General features: G+C 38.1%; 1 protein-coding gene across 1 annotated transcript; it reads left to right on the forward strand.

Moving 5' to 3' along the window:
• Nucleotides 1-7,830: 7,830 nt before the first annotated feature.
• Nucleotides 7,831-16,299, forward strand: LOC122824568 (type-1 angiotensin II receptor-like). The gene is made up of 2 exons (XM_044105373.1): nucleotides 7,831-7,968; nucleotides 13,559-16,299. Exon 2 carries the CDS (start codon nucleotides 13,671-13,673, stop codon nucleotides 14,760-14,762), a length of 1,092 nt encoding a protein of 363 aa, XP_043961308.1. The 5' UTR covers nucleotides 7,831-7,968; nucleotides 13,559-13,670; the 3' UTR covers nucleotides 14,763-16,299.
• Nucleotides 16,300-20,236: the final 3,937 nt, after the last annotated feature.

The following is a 20,236-nucleotide window of genomic DNA, read 5'->3' on the forward strand; positions in this document are numbered from 1 at the left end:
CAGCAGTATGTTGCCACCATCATGTTTCACCATGGCGATTATGTATTAATTAATGGTGATGTGCAGTGATTGTAAGTGTCCGCTGTGGTCAGACAAAACTTGGGCTGTTAATGCAATAAAATGTAAAATTTATCAACTGTCTCTAAAAGCAACAAGTGAAAGAAACATTGTTTAGTGTGTTTTGTCAACACAAACTGGAACAGCAAGACAACGTGTTACAAGAGTCATGTCAAAACAGAGAGAGAGGAAATACAAGTAGCACAAGAAAACACACATCTGCAGGGTGAGGAAATACAAACTACACATATAAAGGTACTATGTTAGAAGCCATAACCTTTATTCTGTCTGGCAGTAATGCTAAATCATACCACCATGCAGATGGTTCATCAGCAGTAAGTGATAATGCAATATGTGTTGGGGTGAAGTTGCATCAGAACATTACAGCAGGTTTCCCAATCTTGTCAATGCCAGGATGGACCAGAGAGGAGAATTGTACAGGCGATACTGCAAGGACAAAACACCTGACCTGTCCAGAAAAACAGTAAGGAGAGATTGTAGCATCCTGAACGTCATCAGTGAGTGAGTCAGAGTAAGAAAATAAAACATTGATGTAGGCCATGTAAGACAGATGTGGTATGAATTCTTGGTTATTATCTGAGTAACTTTATTTTATAAATAAAGGGCTGCTTTACGAAACAAAAAACTTTATCTTATTAAACACAATTTTACAAAATATTGACTGTTGTGTCAATCTGAAACAGGTTGTGTCAGATATTTTTCTTTTTTGGGGAGTCGGAAGACTTTAAATTTACATTAAAGGTTGTAATTGACATTAGACATTTAATGACATGATTTTCTTTTACCTCAGATTATGAAGAAAACAAAGCATTGATGGAAATGTACCTAGGAAGAAAGGCAGTAAAACTAAGCCATTGTTCGTGGACCTCTAGGGTGAGATCATAAAATAATGGAAAAAAGGTTAAATGTGCAGGGGGGAGAACAGCATAGCTGTCATTGGTTCAGGAATTTGCACATATCATGGCCCATCCCTATTGACAATGAAGATGACTGTCTGGAAGGTTAACAAAAATGATCACTATAAATAAGATTTTAAGAATGAGGGGGACTTGCTGAAGGACAATCTCTTTACCAATCAGGTTTTTGTAGCTGAATGTCATGAAAACCATTCTTCACTAGAAATGACACGATTGTCCACTGGGAGTGTGGTGAAAGGCTCTACAATGGCACCTGAGCAAAGTGTAAGAAACATTTATGAACTTATGAGCAAAATGGTCAAAACCTTGTGTCCAACACCCATTTCCTTTGAATTAGAAGGAAACCAGGCAGTGGCATTGCTTTATTAATACAATTCTTATTGTCTAACATAGAGAAGGTCGATGGAGCAATCCCCATGACACATTCTCATATGCTTTATTGTTCGAGTGTCCTTTAGTGAGACCCTGAACTGCACTTTGCCTCTGATGCATTCAGTGGTGAGTGGGTGTGTGCATCATAAAAGTAGCAAAAAAACAAAACAAACCAAAAAAAAAACAGTGAAAGCTCTTACTGTACTTGATGTAACATTAATCTTCCATTTGGGACATGAATAAATCTGAATCTGAATCTACCATATAGAGCAGTACATTCGTAAGAGAACAGATATGTTTTCCCAGAACTTTCAGTACACAAGTACATACATTTTGTTTTGTTAGGGTTTCGGATTAAACCCAGATTTTTCTCTGTGACAAAACACAAACTTTTAGAGCCTTGAATCCCCTAGAGCTTTCAGCAATCAGCTCCATTTGGAATAAGTAACTGAGGCAACAGTTGTTTGTTTTGCATTTATTTTAAGATGTTAAAATTAAAAGCCAGGCCATATCTGAGAAAAGTTTGTTTATTTGTGGTAAAACAAGATAATCCGATGCTGAGCCAATTCCCTTGAACACACTCAAAGACTAATTTTATTTGTTTCAAGAGGGATAAGGAGACAACACAACATCTCTACTATGGCTCTTACTGGATGTTGGAGGTTATATGATTCAGAGGGGGCCCAGGGCTATTGACTCAGCTGAGCCCAAACTCCCCAACATTTCACAAAGTTACAGGACGGCCCAAAGGGGTCTGAATGGGAAGAGTGTACATGGGGCTGTGAAAGCTCAGAGATTAATTTCAAAAGAGAAATTCAGAGGCTTGGCCTATTTCATCTGATGTTTATTATTAATACTGGATTTTACTTTTTACTTCTTAATTTCATAAGGATGTTTTGCTCTTTTGAGAAATGGGCCAGGGGAGAGGTAGATCACTAATAGTCACATGTTTACATAAGGGAAGTCTGGCGGCATCCTGGAGTTGGTTCCAGTACATCAGTGTGTGTGTTAAAAACATTTTCTTTGCACAGAAATATTCAGACACAGTTACAATGATGAACACCCATTCACAGCTTTACAACGATCATTAGTGAAACCTAATGTATAGCCAGATTTTATTACAAATTGGGTCCAATTTAACATTTAAATAGCAAAATGTAAGTTGAAAACAATTGTGATACTTTAAAACACACATTGACATACTTATTTGTCTGGGTTGATTCTTTTACTTCCAGATATGTCTAAATGTATTACAATATGTCTTTAATAAACATAAATTAGTCTTCAGAGAAATAATTTTATCTTGAAGGTGAATCTACCGCTTCCTTTGAGATAGTCTAATAATACTCCTGTAGCAGAACAGACAGGTATCTTAAGAGAATTAGTTACATCAGTATGATAACTCACTGCCTTTATTGAATTTAAAAGTCTATAATACTTGCTTAGCAGAATAGATAGTTACCTTATGGGAGTAGAAAACAGCAATATGACATCTCACTGGCTTTATTTAATTTAAACATCACTAACTGAAAAACGTCACTAGGCTGGAAGGAGATACGAAAATGGTTTTATCCATTAAAGATCTTATAAGGAACCCAAAACATTCATGGGAGAGGTTATGCTGATTGAGAAGTAGCAAGCCTCCCTCAGTATCCCCCCTCAGCAGTTTCCCATCCCTCCCTTAAAGAATGGGTGGATGTAAAAAAAATAAAAAGTAACCTTGGGGAACTCAGAACTAAACAACAACTAATTCAGCATCTGTTACAGGCCTTCCTCCAGTGTCTTAGACACTTCCTGTTTGTGGAAAAGATTAGTTGTCTGTACATCTCTGTTCATTTTCTCCAAACTAAAGGAGTTCGGCTACATAGTTTTACATGCCAAGAATCAACCTTTGGGTCATTGATTTCCATGGTGTTAAGATGTAGCTGTAACATGGTTAAAGCTAAATAAAAAATGATAAAAACGTGTTTATTCCTGGATCCAAGTTGAACTAATGAAAAGGGCTACTCAGCTGATGTGATGGAGGACATTATGTTTTTAAGGTTTTGACCGTGTTACTGTCATCTTCCCACACAATCGCTGGTTGAATCATAGATTTGACATATGTTGGTCATGGCAGTAACAAGGCAGGTCCATTCAGAGTGAGAGGTGCAGTAAATATTTTCTGAACCTTGACTACGGAAGAAGGATGGTGAGAGGGCTGTCCTTGACAGCTTCACGTAACACTGGGAAAATAAAAGACCACTTAACGTCACATTTAACATGTTTGGGTCATCTGATGAAGATTTATACTCCCTCTATGTATGTTATTGGCTATTTGATAGACCAGAACATAGTACAGCATGAACAGATTATAAAAAATATATGGTTTTTAGCTTCTTCTTTTTTTGTTTTTATTTAATTCTGAAATTAAATACATTTCAGAATATAGGGGTATTATTCTGATACCCCTATATAAAAACTAGCACCAAAACTGACAAGCTAGAAAAGCGTGAATCAGGGAAGCCATCAAAATGCCCATGGTTTCTCTAGAGGAGTTGCAGAGAGCCAGAGCTCCTGTGGAAGAGTTCGTTGACAGATTGGTTGTGCACACAAAATTTCTGGTCTTAATGGAAGAGTGGCAAGAACAAATTCATAAAAGCTCTCATTTGCCATTTGCTACAAACACTGCAACAAGCATTTGGAAGATGGAGACCTGGTCCAATGAGACCAATCTAGTTTCCATTCAGCACATTAAAGTTCAAGATTGTTGCAGCTTTATAGGCGAAGAAACAACCTAATACTACAGGAAAAGTGTTTCTGTCTGCTGTCATTGGTGGTAACATACTAGCTATCCTATACATTCACGACCTGCTCTGCTGTGGTGGAGGAGCTGTAGAGCAGCAGCGAGGTAGGCGGACATATTTTCTTCTTTATTTTACTTTACAACTTTTTTTTTTGTTTTGTTTTTTTCTGTGAATTCTCAAACTAATCATCTGTTCTGCTCTAAGGGATACTTTAAATCCCTCTTGGAACAGCCAAAGATCTTACAATACCTTAAAAAGTAGTAAAAGTGTAACTGAGCTGTCATGGGAGGAAATATTTGATCATTTCCACCTGTTCATTGTGTCAGTCCTGCCAAGATAAAATGTGTTCATCTCCCACAGGAATGATGAGGAAGACATGCATAGTAACTAGAAACTGAAACAACTTTCTATTAAAAACTTATGACGATAATTTAGACTGCATGTCATTCACCTCTGGTATATGTTGCCTGTTGTGCGCTCAGAGTAATGTTACAATACACAAAAGAGAGTTTGGAATATTTTGAACTAATGAATGCCATATGTGCAAAGAAAAAAAAAAACTTGTGTTCTGTATTTATTCAATATGATGAAAGCCAAGATGGCTTGTTAATGCTAATTAAAAATGCAATCTGTTCACACAACGTGAATTTCATAGAAGCCATGCGGTATAAACCTGTCGATGTTATGTACAATAATGGCACATAAAGCTTATAAATTATTCTAAAATAAGCATATCTCTAATTGCGTTGAATTTTAAAAAAAATCTTTTTGGAATTTGCTTGCTTTTATTAAATGGGGAGAGAATACCCTATATTATTATTATTTCTTACTTTATTTTTATTTTTTTTTAGCAAATCATCAGTACCATAACTTATGGTGCCCCTTAGAATGTTTAACACTTTACTTTTTAAACCTGATCAGTGTGCAAAAATGTTTAATTAATAAAAATAAATAATTCTTGAAGAGCTGATTCAAATGTAAAGTAATTATTTTTTTAAAATGGCATTTCCATTTATGTCTTTACAGATTTTTAAAAGGTGTGGTAATAAATATGGGAGAAATTTGTTTTCCATAAAGAAATTTATCTGCTCCTTACTCAATCTCGATAAGCACTTTATGGTCTGAACTCAATCTTCACATATTACACAGTATTGTGTTTCTCTAGTAGGTGGTTCTGCTTTGGGTTTGGCATTTCACCGACTGTGTTGCTGTGCTGTACAAGGTCTGTCCTTCCCCGCAGTGCTCCCTGTGCTACCAGTAATTACAACAATTCATTCTACAACAGCTTAAGCGCTAACCAAGCTAATCTTGTTTAAATGATTTGATTAGCAAGAACATCAAGCACTACCACACCTCAGGGCAATGAGTGTAAAAGATGAAGCCTCGTCCAATTTCTGGCCTTACTCACTTAGATATGATGCAACATGCAATCAATAAATCAAATAAATAAGCCAGTACATTACCTCTGTTGCACAATGTTGCAAAACATTGTTTTGGATAGACCACTGAAAGGGAATTCTCTTTTGGTTTGCTGTACAGTCCACAAATTCAGACAAACACAATTTTTCCTTCCTATAATAGTACCATCCCCGAAGAGACAATATTTCCCACATCATATTCTCACAAATATCCATTTTTAAATCATCAACATCTGTTTCTGCTTGTACATAGTCCAAGAGTGTAAATCACTGTTGTAGTGCTGGGTGTTGCAACAACATCCTGTCCCCACAAAAAAATAAATAAATAAAAAAACATTTAAAAAAATGTTTGTTTTGTAGAATATACAGCTAGAGATTCAGGGCCTGATGCATAACTCTCCGTCTTCGCTTCCTGAGAGGTCTCATGGGGTCAGATGCAGGCCGTTGATTGCTCCTGCGGCAGCAAAGGGCGAGAATTTTCTGCCACAGACTCTTTCTGCTCTCATAGAATACACCTAACCTAATGGATAGTTCTTATCATTCACAGTAATTGAAGATATAATGGAGCTGGACTGTAATCCCTCTAGAGGTGTAAATGGCTCCGTTGCTGTGCAAAGCGAGATAAACTCTGACAATCTGCCCTCTTTGAAATACAACAGGTATAAAACTGAAGAGATATATACCTGCATGTCATTGTATTTCCAAGAGTCTTTCCAGACTTTTGTGTTTGTTCCCTTTTGACCTCCTGGGTATTTTCGCCTGTCGAGGTTTGCTCTAACTTGGACACTTACAAATGTTAAGGTCACACCAGAGTGAGAAAGTCACCAATTGGGCTAGCTGGAGCTCCTCAGTTGTTTGTGTTTCCTTTATTTTACATTCATGACTTTGTTCATCTGCAACTCTTTGTTTACTAAAACTATGTGCACTTATTACACAACAGCCAAGGCCTTGCTACACCTCAGCATACTTTAAGTAGGGAGGCAACTTCTCAATTTCTGTCAGGATCCTGGAAGAGAAAATAATGAAAGACAAATACCTTTAGTACCGGTCTGTGCCCGAAGTTGCGTGTGGACCCTAAAAATAGACATTCCTTTATAACGTAGCTGGATTAAATGTTCTCAAAGTGGTCAGGCTTCAGATTCCTTTCCTTAGTGCTAAAGAGCTTGCTTTAAATTTTTTGTTTTATCAAAGACTTCAGTCACAACAGAGTTGGAAGGGAGACGTTGGAGAAGTGCTTGTCCATTTATAACTTCATTATTTTATACATTCGCAGTTTTGGTTGTTTGGTTCTTGGTACAAATTGGGGCCGTCTGCCACAGGACATTTGGTACCAACATGCATCAATTTATATCCACACAGCGGACATTTTTTTACTCACTTAGGACCAGTAGTAGCCAGTTTACATACTGGAGATTTTGCAACAGTGGTGAAGTTTGGGGGGTAGAACAGAATCCCATAGAGTGTGTAAAAGTAAATAAATAAATAAAAGAAAGAAAGAAGCAAAATAAGAACAGCTGAATCTCATGCTGTTAAACAGGAAATGTTTGGAGAAACCCAACAATGACTGTAAATCCCAGCTCCTCCCTGCCAGCCCCAACTTACCCCCTTTCTGAGATCCCCACCCCCAGAGCCTTTGACAATACTGCTTGATTCAAACTGAGAGACAGCATTTAGCAGCTATTAATAACACATGATGACAGGGTCCACCATCAGAGCCTGGTTGCTCCTTTCAGGATGAGTCGAGGGCGACGGACAGGGTGCTGATACGATGAGATCACTTTATGGCCATAGCTCGAGAAATGACAAGAAGTTCAAGAACATTCTATGCATGGCAGCAATTTTCAAGTAAATCCAGTTTATACAAAAGAAAGCAATTTAAAAACACAGTTCTAGAAAAGGCAAGAACATCAAGAATACCCTTTGCATGGCCGCGATATTCAAATTAAATCAGTTTGTACAAAACAAAGAGTGATTGAAAACATACATGATATAGTCAAAACAGAAGAGCAAGAACTTTAGTGAAGCTGTTTGTGTAAGAGTGTGACTATGGACTGTTGAGTAAATATAGCTGGGCCAGGACAAAACTTAACTGGCTCCAATAAACTCCATTTATCATTGTAGTGTGTGTGTGTGTGTGTGTGTGTGCGTGTACATGCAAAGACGTGCACATGTGTGTGTGTGTGTGTCTTGCATGTGAGGAAAAAAGAGAGAGAGAGAGAGAATTTGGAAGCGTGGGGAGGGGGTCTGTCTGTGTGTCAGGCAGGAGTCCTGCTCATCTCGCTCCATGAGTTAAGTTAAATCACAGACAGCCGCTGGCACTCTGCAGCGGCCTCTCTTTGTCCCTCTGTTCATCCAGCTCTGAAGGCGTCACACAGCCTCCTGGTTCCACAGCTGAAGGTAAGCGCTCACATGCTAACAAAAGTTTTTATGTCAGAAATGTCTGGGTTTCTGTTACTTTTAGTAATTAAATAGTATTTTTCAGGCAGTCAGTTAGTAGCTCCCTGTCCTGGGGCAGAACGCTGGCAATATTTATGTAATGACAACTCCACATGTTATTTGCAACCACTGCTTTGACTGGTGAGGCCCATTGTTGCCGTTTGTTTAGGTTATCCATGTGAAAGACCTGCAAAGTTTCTGCTTTAGCTTTTGAAATGGCGTGAAGGAAATTCTGCAATATATTTCGCAACCTATGCAAAGTAGCGTGGTCATAGACCCATCGGATTTGAACTGCTTCCTGACAAACAGAAGTTGCATTCCTGCTGAAATGCCCAATTTTTGAAGAATGTTATCTAAAGGTAAGCGAAAATTGTTTGGGGAATAAAATCATGTGGGCGCATGTGAACGAAGGAGACCATTAATAAAGCATAAACTTGTTTCGGAAAGACTTTATTCTTGTCTAGAATGTGAGATATATATAAATAGGTCTAACTTTTCCAGATGATTCGTAACCCTTTGATGTTTTCATATTTGTAAGCAAGGCAGTGTCAAAGCTCTGCAGCAAAGTAATCCTCTAATGGATTAAAAATAAGTAGGTGAGAAAATGACTTCTTATCTGTTGTGTTGTAAATAGACATACGAGTACTGTACAGGACATGAATAGAACTCCATGGGCAGAACCTTGCTCTGTTTAATTGTGCAGGTCACATCCACAAACAACTGTGGATCTGACATTTGAAGTATACAGATTCCATTAGCTCCTCTGCAGCAAACCATAAGACATGACCCATTGTTTAGCTAATGCTAAACAATACGCCCAATGGGGCCACAAGATCTCAATACAAATCAGGTCTAGCTGCAACTGTCTAACTTATCTCTATGTTTATTTTAAACTGCACAACACGTTAATTACATTAGAGCAAAATTAATCTGTGCAATATCGCAATCACAAAAAAGGACTTGGTGGCAACATTTGGTTCGTTATCTTATCAAGAATAAAAAGAAACATGGTTTCTAATGATATAAACTGGCTACTTCAGAAGACTTCCATTGTTCTTTATGCCTACAGCTGATATAGAGGTAGGGAGAACAGTGTAGAGAAAGAAAAAAGGTAATGAAGAAACTATGGATTATTCACAATAGAATATGCATTAATCAACAATGTTGCAATTTTTTTTTTTTTTAACCTTGCAGTTATTCATACCTCTGGCAAATATAGATTAAAAGTCATTTCCATTCAGTTTGTTTTCACTGGGAATGAAACTGCTGTATCTGAAATAGTAGAAAATTTATTTTATCTTCATTGGCAGCACAGTAAATGTAGATCGACAGACAGATCATGTTCATCTCAACCCACCTTTAATTATCTTTTTCTATTTCTCTTGAAGAAAAATGTATCACCACATCACAATGCTGCCGCCACTCTTTGTGGAATATGAATGAATACATACAGTATAGAGCAAAAGTTTGGACACAACTGTGTGTCCAAACTTTTGGTCTGTACTGTACACAATTTTTTTTAAATGGTTTCAGAACACACATTTACTATGGATAGCTCTTTTAGCTCATACACAAAGACAGACAGCACCTGGAATTTAGAAGAAATCACTGCTTCAAGTTTTCTTCAGCATACATAATCTTTTTCTAAAACTATTGCTACTGACGGTTGGGCATACATATGCAACATTTCCTAAATATTTAAACTTTTGTTGTACAATTTTATTTGTACAACTTTAACAGTCAGTTTTTGTACATAATCTGTTATATATTTTCCCTCCTTCCAGTCAGATTGTTTTTGCTTGTTTTCTAAAATAGATCTTTAGTGGTTTTCAAGTTTTTGTTGAAATTTGATCAGGGTACATGGATAAAATGTTCACGGTGGCGACTAGGCTGTCACTTATTTACTTCATTTTTCTCCACATAAAGATCCAAAATACTTCATGTGCAAAATACAAACAGAATGAGAAGCTTTGAACTTCATTTGAAATGCCAGCTTAATAATTTTGAGGAAAATTGTGAGCGGGTATGGTTAGATATAACCAATATCAATCCTCTAGGAGAAACTGATAAGTTATACTGTCAGTTTAACTTACAGTATACCTACAGTTTTAATGCAGGTGTGAGTTAGTTGTGACAAATGGAGGTGAACGTGTGCTCTTAACTTAAAATGTGCAGGATGTGGAGAGTTGAAAGCACCTATTGTTGAATGAACTTCCTGTTGACCAAACGAGGCTGAAATGTCAGGACGATCAGGAGATGGCTAATGAACCATGCATTTGGAAGCATGGTGAACCTTGCTTCCTAAGGGCTTTTATAAATCATTAACTCCATCAGCCAGAGACTGTAGTTGCTTCTCGCTATGGCTGACCAGATGGTGGTGCTCATGTCAGAGCAGATTGGTGCTACAGCTGTGGGCAGCTTCGAATAACTCAGTTGATGGTAACCTCATTTCTGTTAAGCCCGGGTTACTTTCTCCAGCAGGATTCCCATGAGTTCATGCAGGAAGAGACACATTTGAATGCCCCTAAAATAGGATTAAATGTGGAATGTTGCAACTACAGTGTCACTCAGAACTCAGTCAGTATGCTTTGGGTTGGAAAAGTCCACAAACTTCCTCAAAACTTTGATTTTATCTTTCATTGTAAGCAGCTTTGAGTTTGTAGACAGGCAAACACAAAGATACAAAGACCTTTGTCTTGTCTTAGAGGATGCAGCTTGCTCATGGAGCTTGTGAAGTAGATGTTTACCTTCCTGAGTGTGGTCACCCAGGGTTTATGGCTGCCGTTTAGCAATGTACCATCTCACTCAGAGCTGAAGCTCACTGGCCAGAGCGGTGCTCATTAACCTGCTGCCTATGACTGTTGGAACCACCTCACAATTTTTCCAGTATTCTCATACGTATGCGTAAATTTCAGCTTTGCTTAAATAGCACTGCTCTAGCAATCACCATCTCCCTCATGGAAAAATACCAGTGGTCAACTAATCACATACTGGTATATAACCTGTACAGTCCATGTGTTGTCAAATTGTTTCCACTTGTGGTCATCTGAAATGCTTTGACCACCAAGAGATTCACTGTTACTCTAGAGCCTGAAATCTTTTTACCTTACGTCTTGTTATAACCCCAAATTCTATGCGACACACTAAAATTAGCCATACTTGTGACTATTATTGGACATTTACTAAATCATGAACATTTACTAAATCATTTCGTTATAACCACGGTTGTAAATTTAGGGTCATTGTTCTGCTGAAAGGGGAACCCTTACTCTAATCTAGGCGTAGGCAGCATCTAACAGGTTTTCTTTCAATATAGCTTTACGTAGAGCTCTTTTCATCTTCCTCTCAACGGTGCAGTTTTTCTGTACCTGCTGAAGAAAAGTATCCTCACAATCATGATGTTGTCACAACCATGTTTGAGTTGTGAGAAAATCTTTTTGCATGTTTACTGTGTCCCCTGCACGACTTGTGCTTGAGCTATGGATCTCTGCAGATCCTCCAGAGATACCATGAGGCTTCAGAGTTACCATGATGGTCCCGTTGTCTGGCTTGTCTGATTAGGAGGACAGCCATGTCTTTCTAGTTTTACAGTCTTTCTGTTTCCAGTTGATGGATTGAACAGTGGTCTGAGAGATGTTCAAGGTTCTGGATATTACTTTGTGACCTACCCCAACTTTAAACTTCTCCACAATCGTATCCTTGACCTGTCTGCTGTGTTTCTTGATCTTCACCGACATTCTCTCACAGACCTGTGAGGCCTCCCTAAAACAGCTGGATTTATATTGACACTAAATTGCACATAACAGGACTCCATCTACCAGTTAGATAACTTTTGATGGCTTCATCCAGTTTTGAGGTAACGGACCAAAAAGACTGAAGAAAAATGAATGGCATCAATTTGTATAAAATGCTTAAATTCAATTATTTTGAATGCTTTTGCAAGGCATTGTAATCTCAACCTCTAAATAATATTTTGATTCACAGACAGAAACACAGAAAAGAATATGTCTAGGAAATCCTAGCAATGACATCTCTGGTCTCTCTTTGCTCTGTAACCATTACAAAGGAAGGTCTGTGCAGGAAACTCTGAGAGCTTAGTGTTGCCCTTGGCACCCGTGCACCTTCCACAATAAAGACGCAGTACCCACATCTGCAACCGCTACCACTGTTGCTTTAGCACTCGGAGAATTCATCCGCTAAAACCTGGCGGAAAATGAAGAGATCCTTGAATCTAAGATAAAAGCGTTCCACTTCACGGCTCAGACAGCTTTAATTTCACTCTGACGGCAGCACAAACCCAGTTTCTCAAAGAAGAACATTTTATTTTAATTTTAAAAAACTCTAGCCTGTTATTTTTGCCTAAATTTTTCAATGCAACACTTTTTTGCTATCTGGTGAGACAAAAAAAATAACATTTGAGTGCAATTGTATTGCTAGAGTGCCATCTTGTGGCAAGACGCACAGTTTCACCAAACTGGTACTTTAAGGACTTAATTTCTTCCTTTTGTCATTATCTCACCAAACAGTCAACTTAATTTTCCTAAATCAGCCCATTTAATTTTTATAGCATCTTCAAGCTATTTACCTGTTCTTGAGCTCAAAGCTCAGCACATGTCTCTCTATGCGTCTGCCTGGTTTAATGAATCCACAAACATCTTGTTTGCTCATAATTAGTAACAGAAACTGTTTTTATGGCCTAAATGTTACATACACACACCTTATGCTAATATTATTGCATCCGTTCCACTAATGACACTGTTAAGCTATTCTATTAAATATAAAGACTATCAGCAAATGGGAGGATTTTTACAACCATCTCTCATTCTGCTCATACAAATGAAGTAAAAAATAAAAAATTAAAAAAATAGCCCTGGGGCAAATTTTCTGTGGCATGCAGGTTTGATTTTCTCACAGAGTGAAGTTTCCACAGAGCCGAATCCCTGCTGTCCTGTTTGTTTAGGTGTGTGCTGATTAGAAGTTCTCACGCTGGGTGCGATGTATCTCCGCACGCCAAGGGTTTCAAACATGACAGGTCTTTTTGCGGCGACCGGAGCCTCGGAGCTCTTTAACTCTCTCCTCGCTACTCCCTCTCGCACCTCTGCCTTTAATGCCATTGACATCAGAGCTCGGCGCTTTGCCATGAAAGCCTTCAATTAGCACAGGTCATAATGTCGGGTGTAAACGTTCATCTGGGCGCTGTCAGTCCACAAGTCAGATACACACCCCCAGTGCCCCCACCCCTTTCGCCCTTCATTAGCTGAGGGAGAAATTAGAGGAGGGAACGGAAAACAGATCGTCTGAATAATGATCTTTCAAAGGACATTTTTGGAATATTGAAAAACATGTGACATCTGTTTCTCATGGCTTCTTCATTTACAGAAATAACATAAAGCTTCAGGATGGCTTTAATGTTCAGGTCTTTAATGAGCTAGTGCAGGGCGGGCACTTTCATGGGTGCTCGTGTGGATTAGCGTTTATGGACCATGCCAGCAGTAATGACGGCTCCTCTCCCAGACTGTCTGTGACATTTCTGTTGTATTTTCTTTTATAGGACGTGCAGAGGCCCTCGCCCAAGGCCTGTTTCAATCGCCACAGACGTACCCCCCACTGACACGTTTCCCTGCTCTAAAGGATCTGGCACTGCAAAAAAAAGGGGTGGGGAAATGCCAAACCAAACGAGAGACGAGCCAGCAGGGATAAACTTGACATGTGGCATGTCTGGAAGCCACGAGTTCATCTTCACCCTGGTGCCCATCGTCTATGCCTTCAACTTTGTCATCGGCATCATCGGAAACAGCATGGTGGTAGCAGTCATCTACTGCTACATGAAGCTCAAAACTGTGGCCAATATTTTTGTCCTCAACCTCGCCGTGTCTGATCTCACCTTTGTCATCACCCTGCCCATGTGGGCAACTTTTGCAGCCATGGGTTACCACTGGCCTTTTGGAGGGTTTCTGTGCAAGACTGCCGCTGGACTGGTTATGTTCAACCTCTACACAAGCATCTTTTTCCTCACGGCCCTCAGCATTGACCGTTACCTGGCCATTGTGCACCCGGTGCGGTCCCGGCGGTTTCGCACCGTGGTGTACGCACACATCACTTGTGTGATGATCTGGCTGTTTGCCTTTGTGCTTAGCATTCCCATAGCCTTGACCAGGGATGTCCACTACATTGAAAACTCTAAAACCATAGTTTGTGGCATTCTACACCCAAACAACAAAGACGTCAAAAGGCTCAACAATCTCCTCCTGTGCATCAGCCTCATGAAAAGCCTGCTGGGTTTTCTGATACCTTTTGTCATCATCATCACTTGTTACTGTCTTATTGGGCGGGCCCTGCTAAGGGTGAAGCATATCCAGAAAAGCTCCTACTCCCGGGATGACGAGGTGCTGCACATGCTCGCGGCAGCTGTCCTGGCCTTCTTCCTGTGCTGGGCACCCCACCAAGTATTTCACTTCATGCAGATGCTCACTCAGCTTATCTTGGCTAACAATTGCACCATCCTAGAAATCATTGACACTGCCATGCCATTCACCATTTGCATTGCCTACTTCAACAGCTGCGTCAACCCCATCGTGTACAGTTTTGTAGGGCGCAACTTTCGCAAGAACTTACTGAGACTGCTGCGATGTTCTCCAGGCAGAGGTGCAAGGCCTCATCCGAGCATCAGCTCTAAGATGAGTGCTCTCTCTTTTCGTGCCTCTGAAGCACTGAGCCTCACAGTCAAGAACAGCGTTTCCTGCGATGTCAAATGACAATGGCCAAAGACAGAAACTGTGAACAGATGAGTTGTCCTCCTTGGTCTGTGGTGAAAACTGAGACGTCCAAAGCTTTAAAACCTCAGCTGTAAAATATGAGCAGTGAAACATTTAAAAGAAAAAGACCAAAAAACAATCAAAACCTTACTATGTTGCAAATTAGGCATTCCATACTGTCCTACTCATGTTTTGTAAACCATACACCTTAATACATTTTAGTAGCGTGACACAAAGGAGTCCTTTATTGTGAAATGGAAGGAAAATTATACTTACATTTCTCTGATGAATAAAAATCTAAAATGAATGGCATGAATTTTATATTCAACTTCCCTGATTAAGTTTTCAGTAGAACTAGCTTTTGAAAACACTGCATGATGCTGCCACCACAGTGTTTAAGTATGATGGGGCATGATGTGTCCAGTGTGTCCATTTCCACAAGTAGCCTTTTCCATTTTGGCCTTTTGCCCAAAATGTTTAATCTTGGTCTCATTTTATTAGAGTGGTATTTTCCACGTGATCTGCCTCCAACAGGGCATGGGGCACACTACTAATTGGATTTCTTTCTGCTTGGATTTCTTACATACCATCGTTCCCTGGTCTTCATGATTCTGTTTATTGACTAATGTTGTCTAGCCAGCCTAGAATTATGTCGATGTGAAATTAAATGGAGTCCACTGGTGGACTCCAATTAATCATTAGATGGCTTTTGAAAGGAGTTGTCCGAGCTGGATTTTATTTGGGGCTTCAGAGTAAAGAAAGCTGGAAACATTTTTATGCCATATTGTCTAGGTTTTTATTTATTTGTTTTTATGTTAAATTTCACAATTATGCCTTAGTTTGGTTTGTCACATAAAATAATAAAATATAAATAAGTTACATTGAAGTTTGTGCCTGTACTGTAATAAAATGTCAAAAGAAAATTTAAGGGATTACTTTTTTGCAAGGTACTGTAATCATCCACCAACATTACATTCCCAAATATAAATTTCTATTCATATTTGATTGGAATTGGTACCACCTCTGAATAACTCCTGAAACTACTGTAACTACATAAGATAGCATTGCTCTGCTAGAAAGGTTTGTGACTAATTAAAGCTCACTTATCCCATTATTTATAAAAGATGTGCATGTTCTGCAGGATTTTGTCAGCGCTGTGTCCTAATGAAACAGCGTAGTTATGTATTGCAGAAACTTCAGTGTGCATTCTGTGTGCTCAGCAGGATTTCCAAATGCTTTCATCAGTGATCAAGTGTTCGGATCCAACCCTGCATGCTCTGCCTCAAAATGTTCTGCATGTCGTCATGTAAATTTAAATATGTAATATATACGGCTGAGATAATGTGATATTGCTTTGTGATGCTGACAATTTATGTAAAAATGTATATGTGTATGCTAAAGTTCCATGTTGGGTGATATTTGTCTTTGTGGTAAATATATATGATTTTGTTTTTTTTTACTTTGCAAGTGTAAATTTTGTGACTAAATATGAGACCAGAAATAAAATGAAAACAAATCAGTGTTTGTTGTTATTGCTTTTGTTTTTTTCCTCATAATTCATGTTATTCGATTTGACTAATCTTTGTAGAAAATCTAAAAATAATGTTTTTGGGAGTAAGTGAGGAGTCTCCAAAAAGACTTATTAATTATGACGGTCTCATAAAGGCAGCTAATTATTTTCTTTGCAGAAAAAATTAACAGGTATTGATGAATAGCAAGAATAATAATTAAATTTAATAAATACATATACTTTTAAAGGCCAGACATGTTTATCTTCAGTGATTGTGATATTTTATTAATTTTGATTAAACTTTCCATTACTACAAAACTACTCTATTAAACTACACTATGTTTGAGATTTGCTTTAGTTTTTTTCTGGGCCATAATAATTTCTAATTAAACAATGTTGGCATAATTATTCGACACCAAAACTTAAAAGATTTTTTTTTTTTAAAGATTTTTCAGGAAGAAGGGTTTTGGACTGAAGCTGAGGCTGGATGAATATCTCATTCATTAGGGATCTGACTAAAACCATAGAAGTAGATTTCTACCATATCTCAGATTTAGATATTTACTAATATTGAAAAGCCAAAATTTGATCCTTTTTATTTAGCAATAAGCACAGATTATACTGAGGCATAATAAAGATTCTTATGAATTATTCTTTCTTTATAAATTTCAACAGAGTCTGTTGAAAACATTAAAGATCTGGTGATGATTGATAAAAAAAAATTAATTATTGAACTTTGGTGCCCTCTGCAGGTCAACCTTTGGATCCCAAACAGTGAGAGTTTGACGTTCATCACCATCTAGGTGTACCTGCAATGTATGTTGTGTAAACAATGTTTGGGCTGAGCATCAGTAAGTAGTCAATGCAAAATTCAAACTTAAAACATTATATTCAAATTGAACATTTCTGTAGCTGAAGGAGTTGTAAAGCTTAAAACCATTCACTCTTCAGTATTTTTTTATCAGAGATGTTCAGTGTGATTTAAACTCCAAGCTGACGCCGACTCTTCTACCAGAGCTTACAACTAAACAAAGCAGAAGAGAAGTAAGAGAGAAGATCAGTGTCAATTGGTTGAGTCTATATTAATGTACACAAGAAATTAAGTTTTATAATCCAACGTGGATTTTTATCCACACTAACAAGTCTGTCAATAAAGTCTTCATCTCCTATCACTTCCACACTCCGCTGCTGCTCTTCCAGCAACCTATGAGGTTACTCCAGAGTGCAGTGGGCAACAGAGATTTACCAATGAAATAAACATGTACGAGTCGGAATGTAACTTTATGTACATTTAAAAAAACACTTATAAAATCATAATATAAGGAATTGTTCTTTCACTAGAGTTATTAATACTTTTTGTGCATCCAGACATGATTTAGAGGGTGAGTTTTCAACTATTTATGTCTAACCTCAAATGTAAGAAAATAAACCCCAGCCTTCAAAATGTCAACATTTTTTAAACATAATCATCACAATTACAAATCCATGAATGAAAAACTAAGTATATCTTTGATGCTTCCACAGAATTTAACTGGAAAAATACGGATCAAAATTAACTGGTCATTAGAAAATATTACCATTCCCAATCTTACTGAAAATGGCTGTTCCCAAAAAAAAAGCATCCAAAGGCCAGATTATGCCTTTTGGTGTTTTTGAAATATAAAATTCCAATGCAGACTCTATCCTCAGTTATCTTTCAAAGTTTACATTTGCAGCAGGACAATTGGAAAAAGAAAAAACAAACAAACAAGAATGACATTTTTGGATGGACTGCAAAAAATAAGCACCTTCTTTCCTAAAACAATATTAGTTTTCAAAAGTGTGAATGAACATCTAAAGAAATATCAGAACATTGTTCTTAAAACAAACGAAGTTACAGTACATTGAATGAAGAAAAACTAACAAATTTAAAATGTTAGTATTATGGTGATGATTTGCTAGACCTGGACATTAGTCATTAAGCAGTATTGAAGAGTTAAATCGTAAGTTGTCTGCATAACCATTATAACTGTGTAAATCTGGGTCCTGCCATCTGTCAATTCATAGTTTTATGGAAAAACAATTATTGATAAAGTCATACAGAGAAAGACCATTTCAGGTTATCTATATCAAATCATTTCCATGCTTCAGGCAAAGATCAGATCATTAATATTTATGATTTGCAAAACCCTGGAATTAAAAAGGTGCCATTCTTCCAATTCATTTTACCAAGATAGGAGTGTTATAAACAGCAAAATTCACATAACATCAGTGAGTCAAACTTTCAAGAGCGAGATAATGCTAGCAGGTTGTGAGTGCATGACAACTTCTGGTAATGTCGTCTAATGTGTTTCTGAAAGCTTAACCAGGAACTCACCCCATCACTGTGTGACTCTTATCTACAGGCCACATTTAGCTGCAGCAAACCATTTACTCCCCGCTCACATACCTCATTCTCATGGCTCTTTCACCTCTCACCGGGGCGTCTGAGGGGTGCACAGTTAGAGCTCACGCCCCTGCTCTTGGAGCTCTCACACTGACTGAACCTCATTGCACGGCTCTGCCCCCTCTGTTGCTCGCTTGTGATTTAGGCTCTGCACCGATACTTTACCAAACAAAAGAGCTCCAGGGATCCTACATAACTCATGTGGTCCCTAGGAAATATAATTTCCTGCTCATGCCTTTCTCTGGAGGGGCTGGAGGTTAATTTCCTTCTAGCAACTCACGGAAGTCTGCCGTTTCCTTTTTTTTCTGTTTTGGTTTAGTTGTTTTGATTTCATAATTTTGCTGAAAGCATGAGGTCGTGATACAGTGGAGCCCCCTTGTGTAGATTCAGGGTTTATAGGTATTGGGGGAATAGGCTTTGGTTAAAGATAGGGATAGAAACGGTAGTAACAGTTAGGGTTAAAGCACCGTTTTGCCTTGTGAAGCATCTGCCTCAGTCTGGAAAATTAGCCAATGATCTGCAGGGAGTTTACATACACTGCCACAAATCACCGTGGCATTAATGTGATCTATGTTTATCTATTTTAACAAAATTAAATAGTCTAATTTTTAGCCAGTCTTCATATTTCTGTCAGCTGTGCTGTAACATATCCATAATTACATGCATTTGTTTGTTACAACTCAATTTATAAGATATTGGTACTTTTATCTTACCTCTAAGAGCCATCCGTCAAAGCTCCATCAAAGTGTGTGACATACAAGTAAATTTGAACCGTTATGCTGTTGCATTTGTTTTTGCCCACAAGATGGCAACAAATAATTTTAACCAAGCAATCTTATTCCTGGTTTCATTTACTTCGAAAAAATTCACATCACCCTGAAGGTAACACTGGGGGACAGATGGGGTGCATGTTACAAATGTTAACTTGAGTGACATTTAAGAATTATGTCATAGGAGTAAATCCTATGACATAATTGCTAGTTGGAACAATTGTGAATTATCAATTATCTTTGAATTAACAAAATGAGTGCACAAGTTGTAATATCTGTATTGCAGATTCAATTGTTACTCCTGGTATTAGCAGAAGGTCTGAGGAACCGTCTTGGCAGCAGGGGAAGAAAGCAGAAAGCCTCATGTGATCTGGCTGTCTCAGTGGTGTAAATTCCTCTTTGCTTCCTCAGTCAGACCTTCTTCTGCTCTAAGCTAAAGCAGCAGCGACTTTGATTTCTCCACTTATGACAGGTATGTAAATTCTTCACATTGACATTTAATCATTGATTTTATCAATTCAGTTTTTTAATGTATTTACAAGGTCTCACCAAAATAAGCCCAAACCAACCCAGATATTATGGAGAGACAACCATCAACACACAGAAGGACAATCTCCAAATGTTCTAACATCCATGCCCGTGAATTGCAAGATTAACTAGAGCTCCTGGAGTAAACCTACACAGACAAATGGTAGCGTTAAGGACTACCTCAAAAGCACATGTCTCGTTTGGTGTGTATATTGGTGTAATTTACAACAGGGACCAAGTT

This window comes from Gambusia affinis, linkage group LG21 (assembly GCF_019740435.1).
Source record: "Gambusia affinis linkage group LG21, SWU_Gaff_1.0, whole genome shotgun sequence".
Taxonomy (NCBI): Eukaryota; Metazoa; Chordata; class Actinopteri; order Cyprinodontiformes; family Poeciliidae; genus Gambusia; species Gambusia affinis.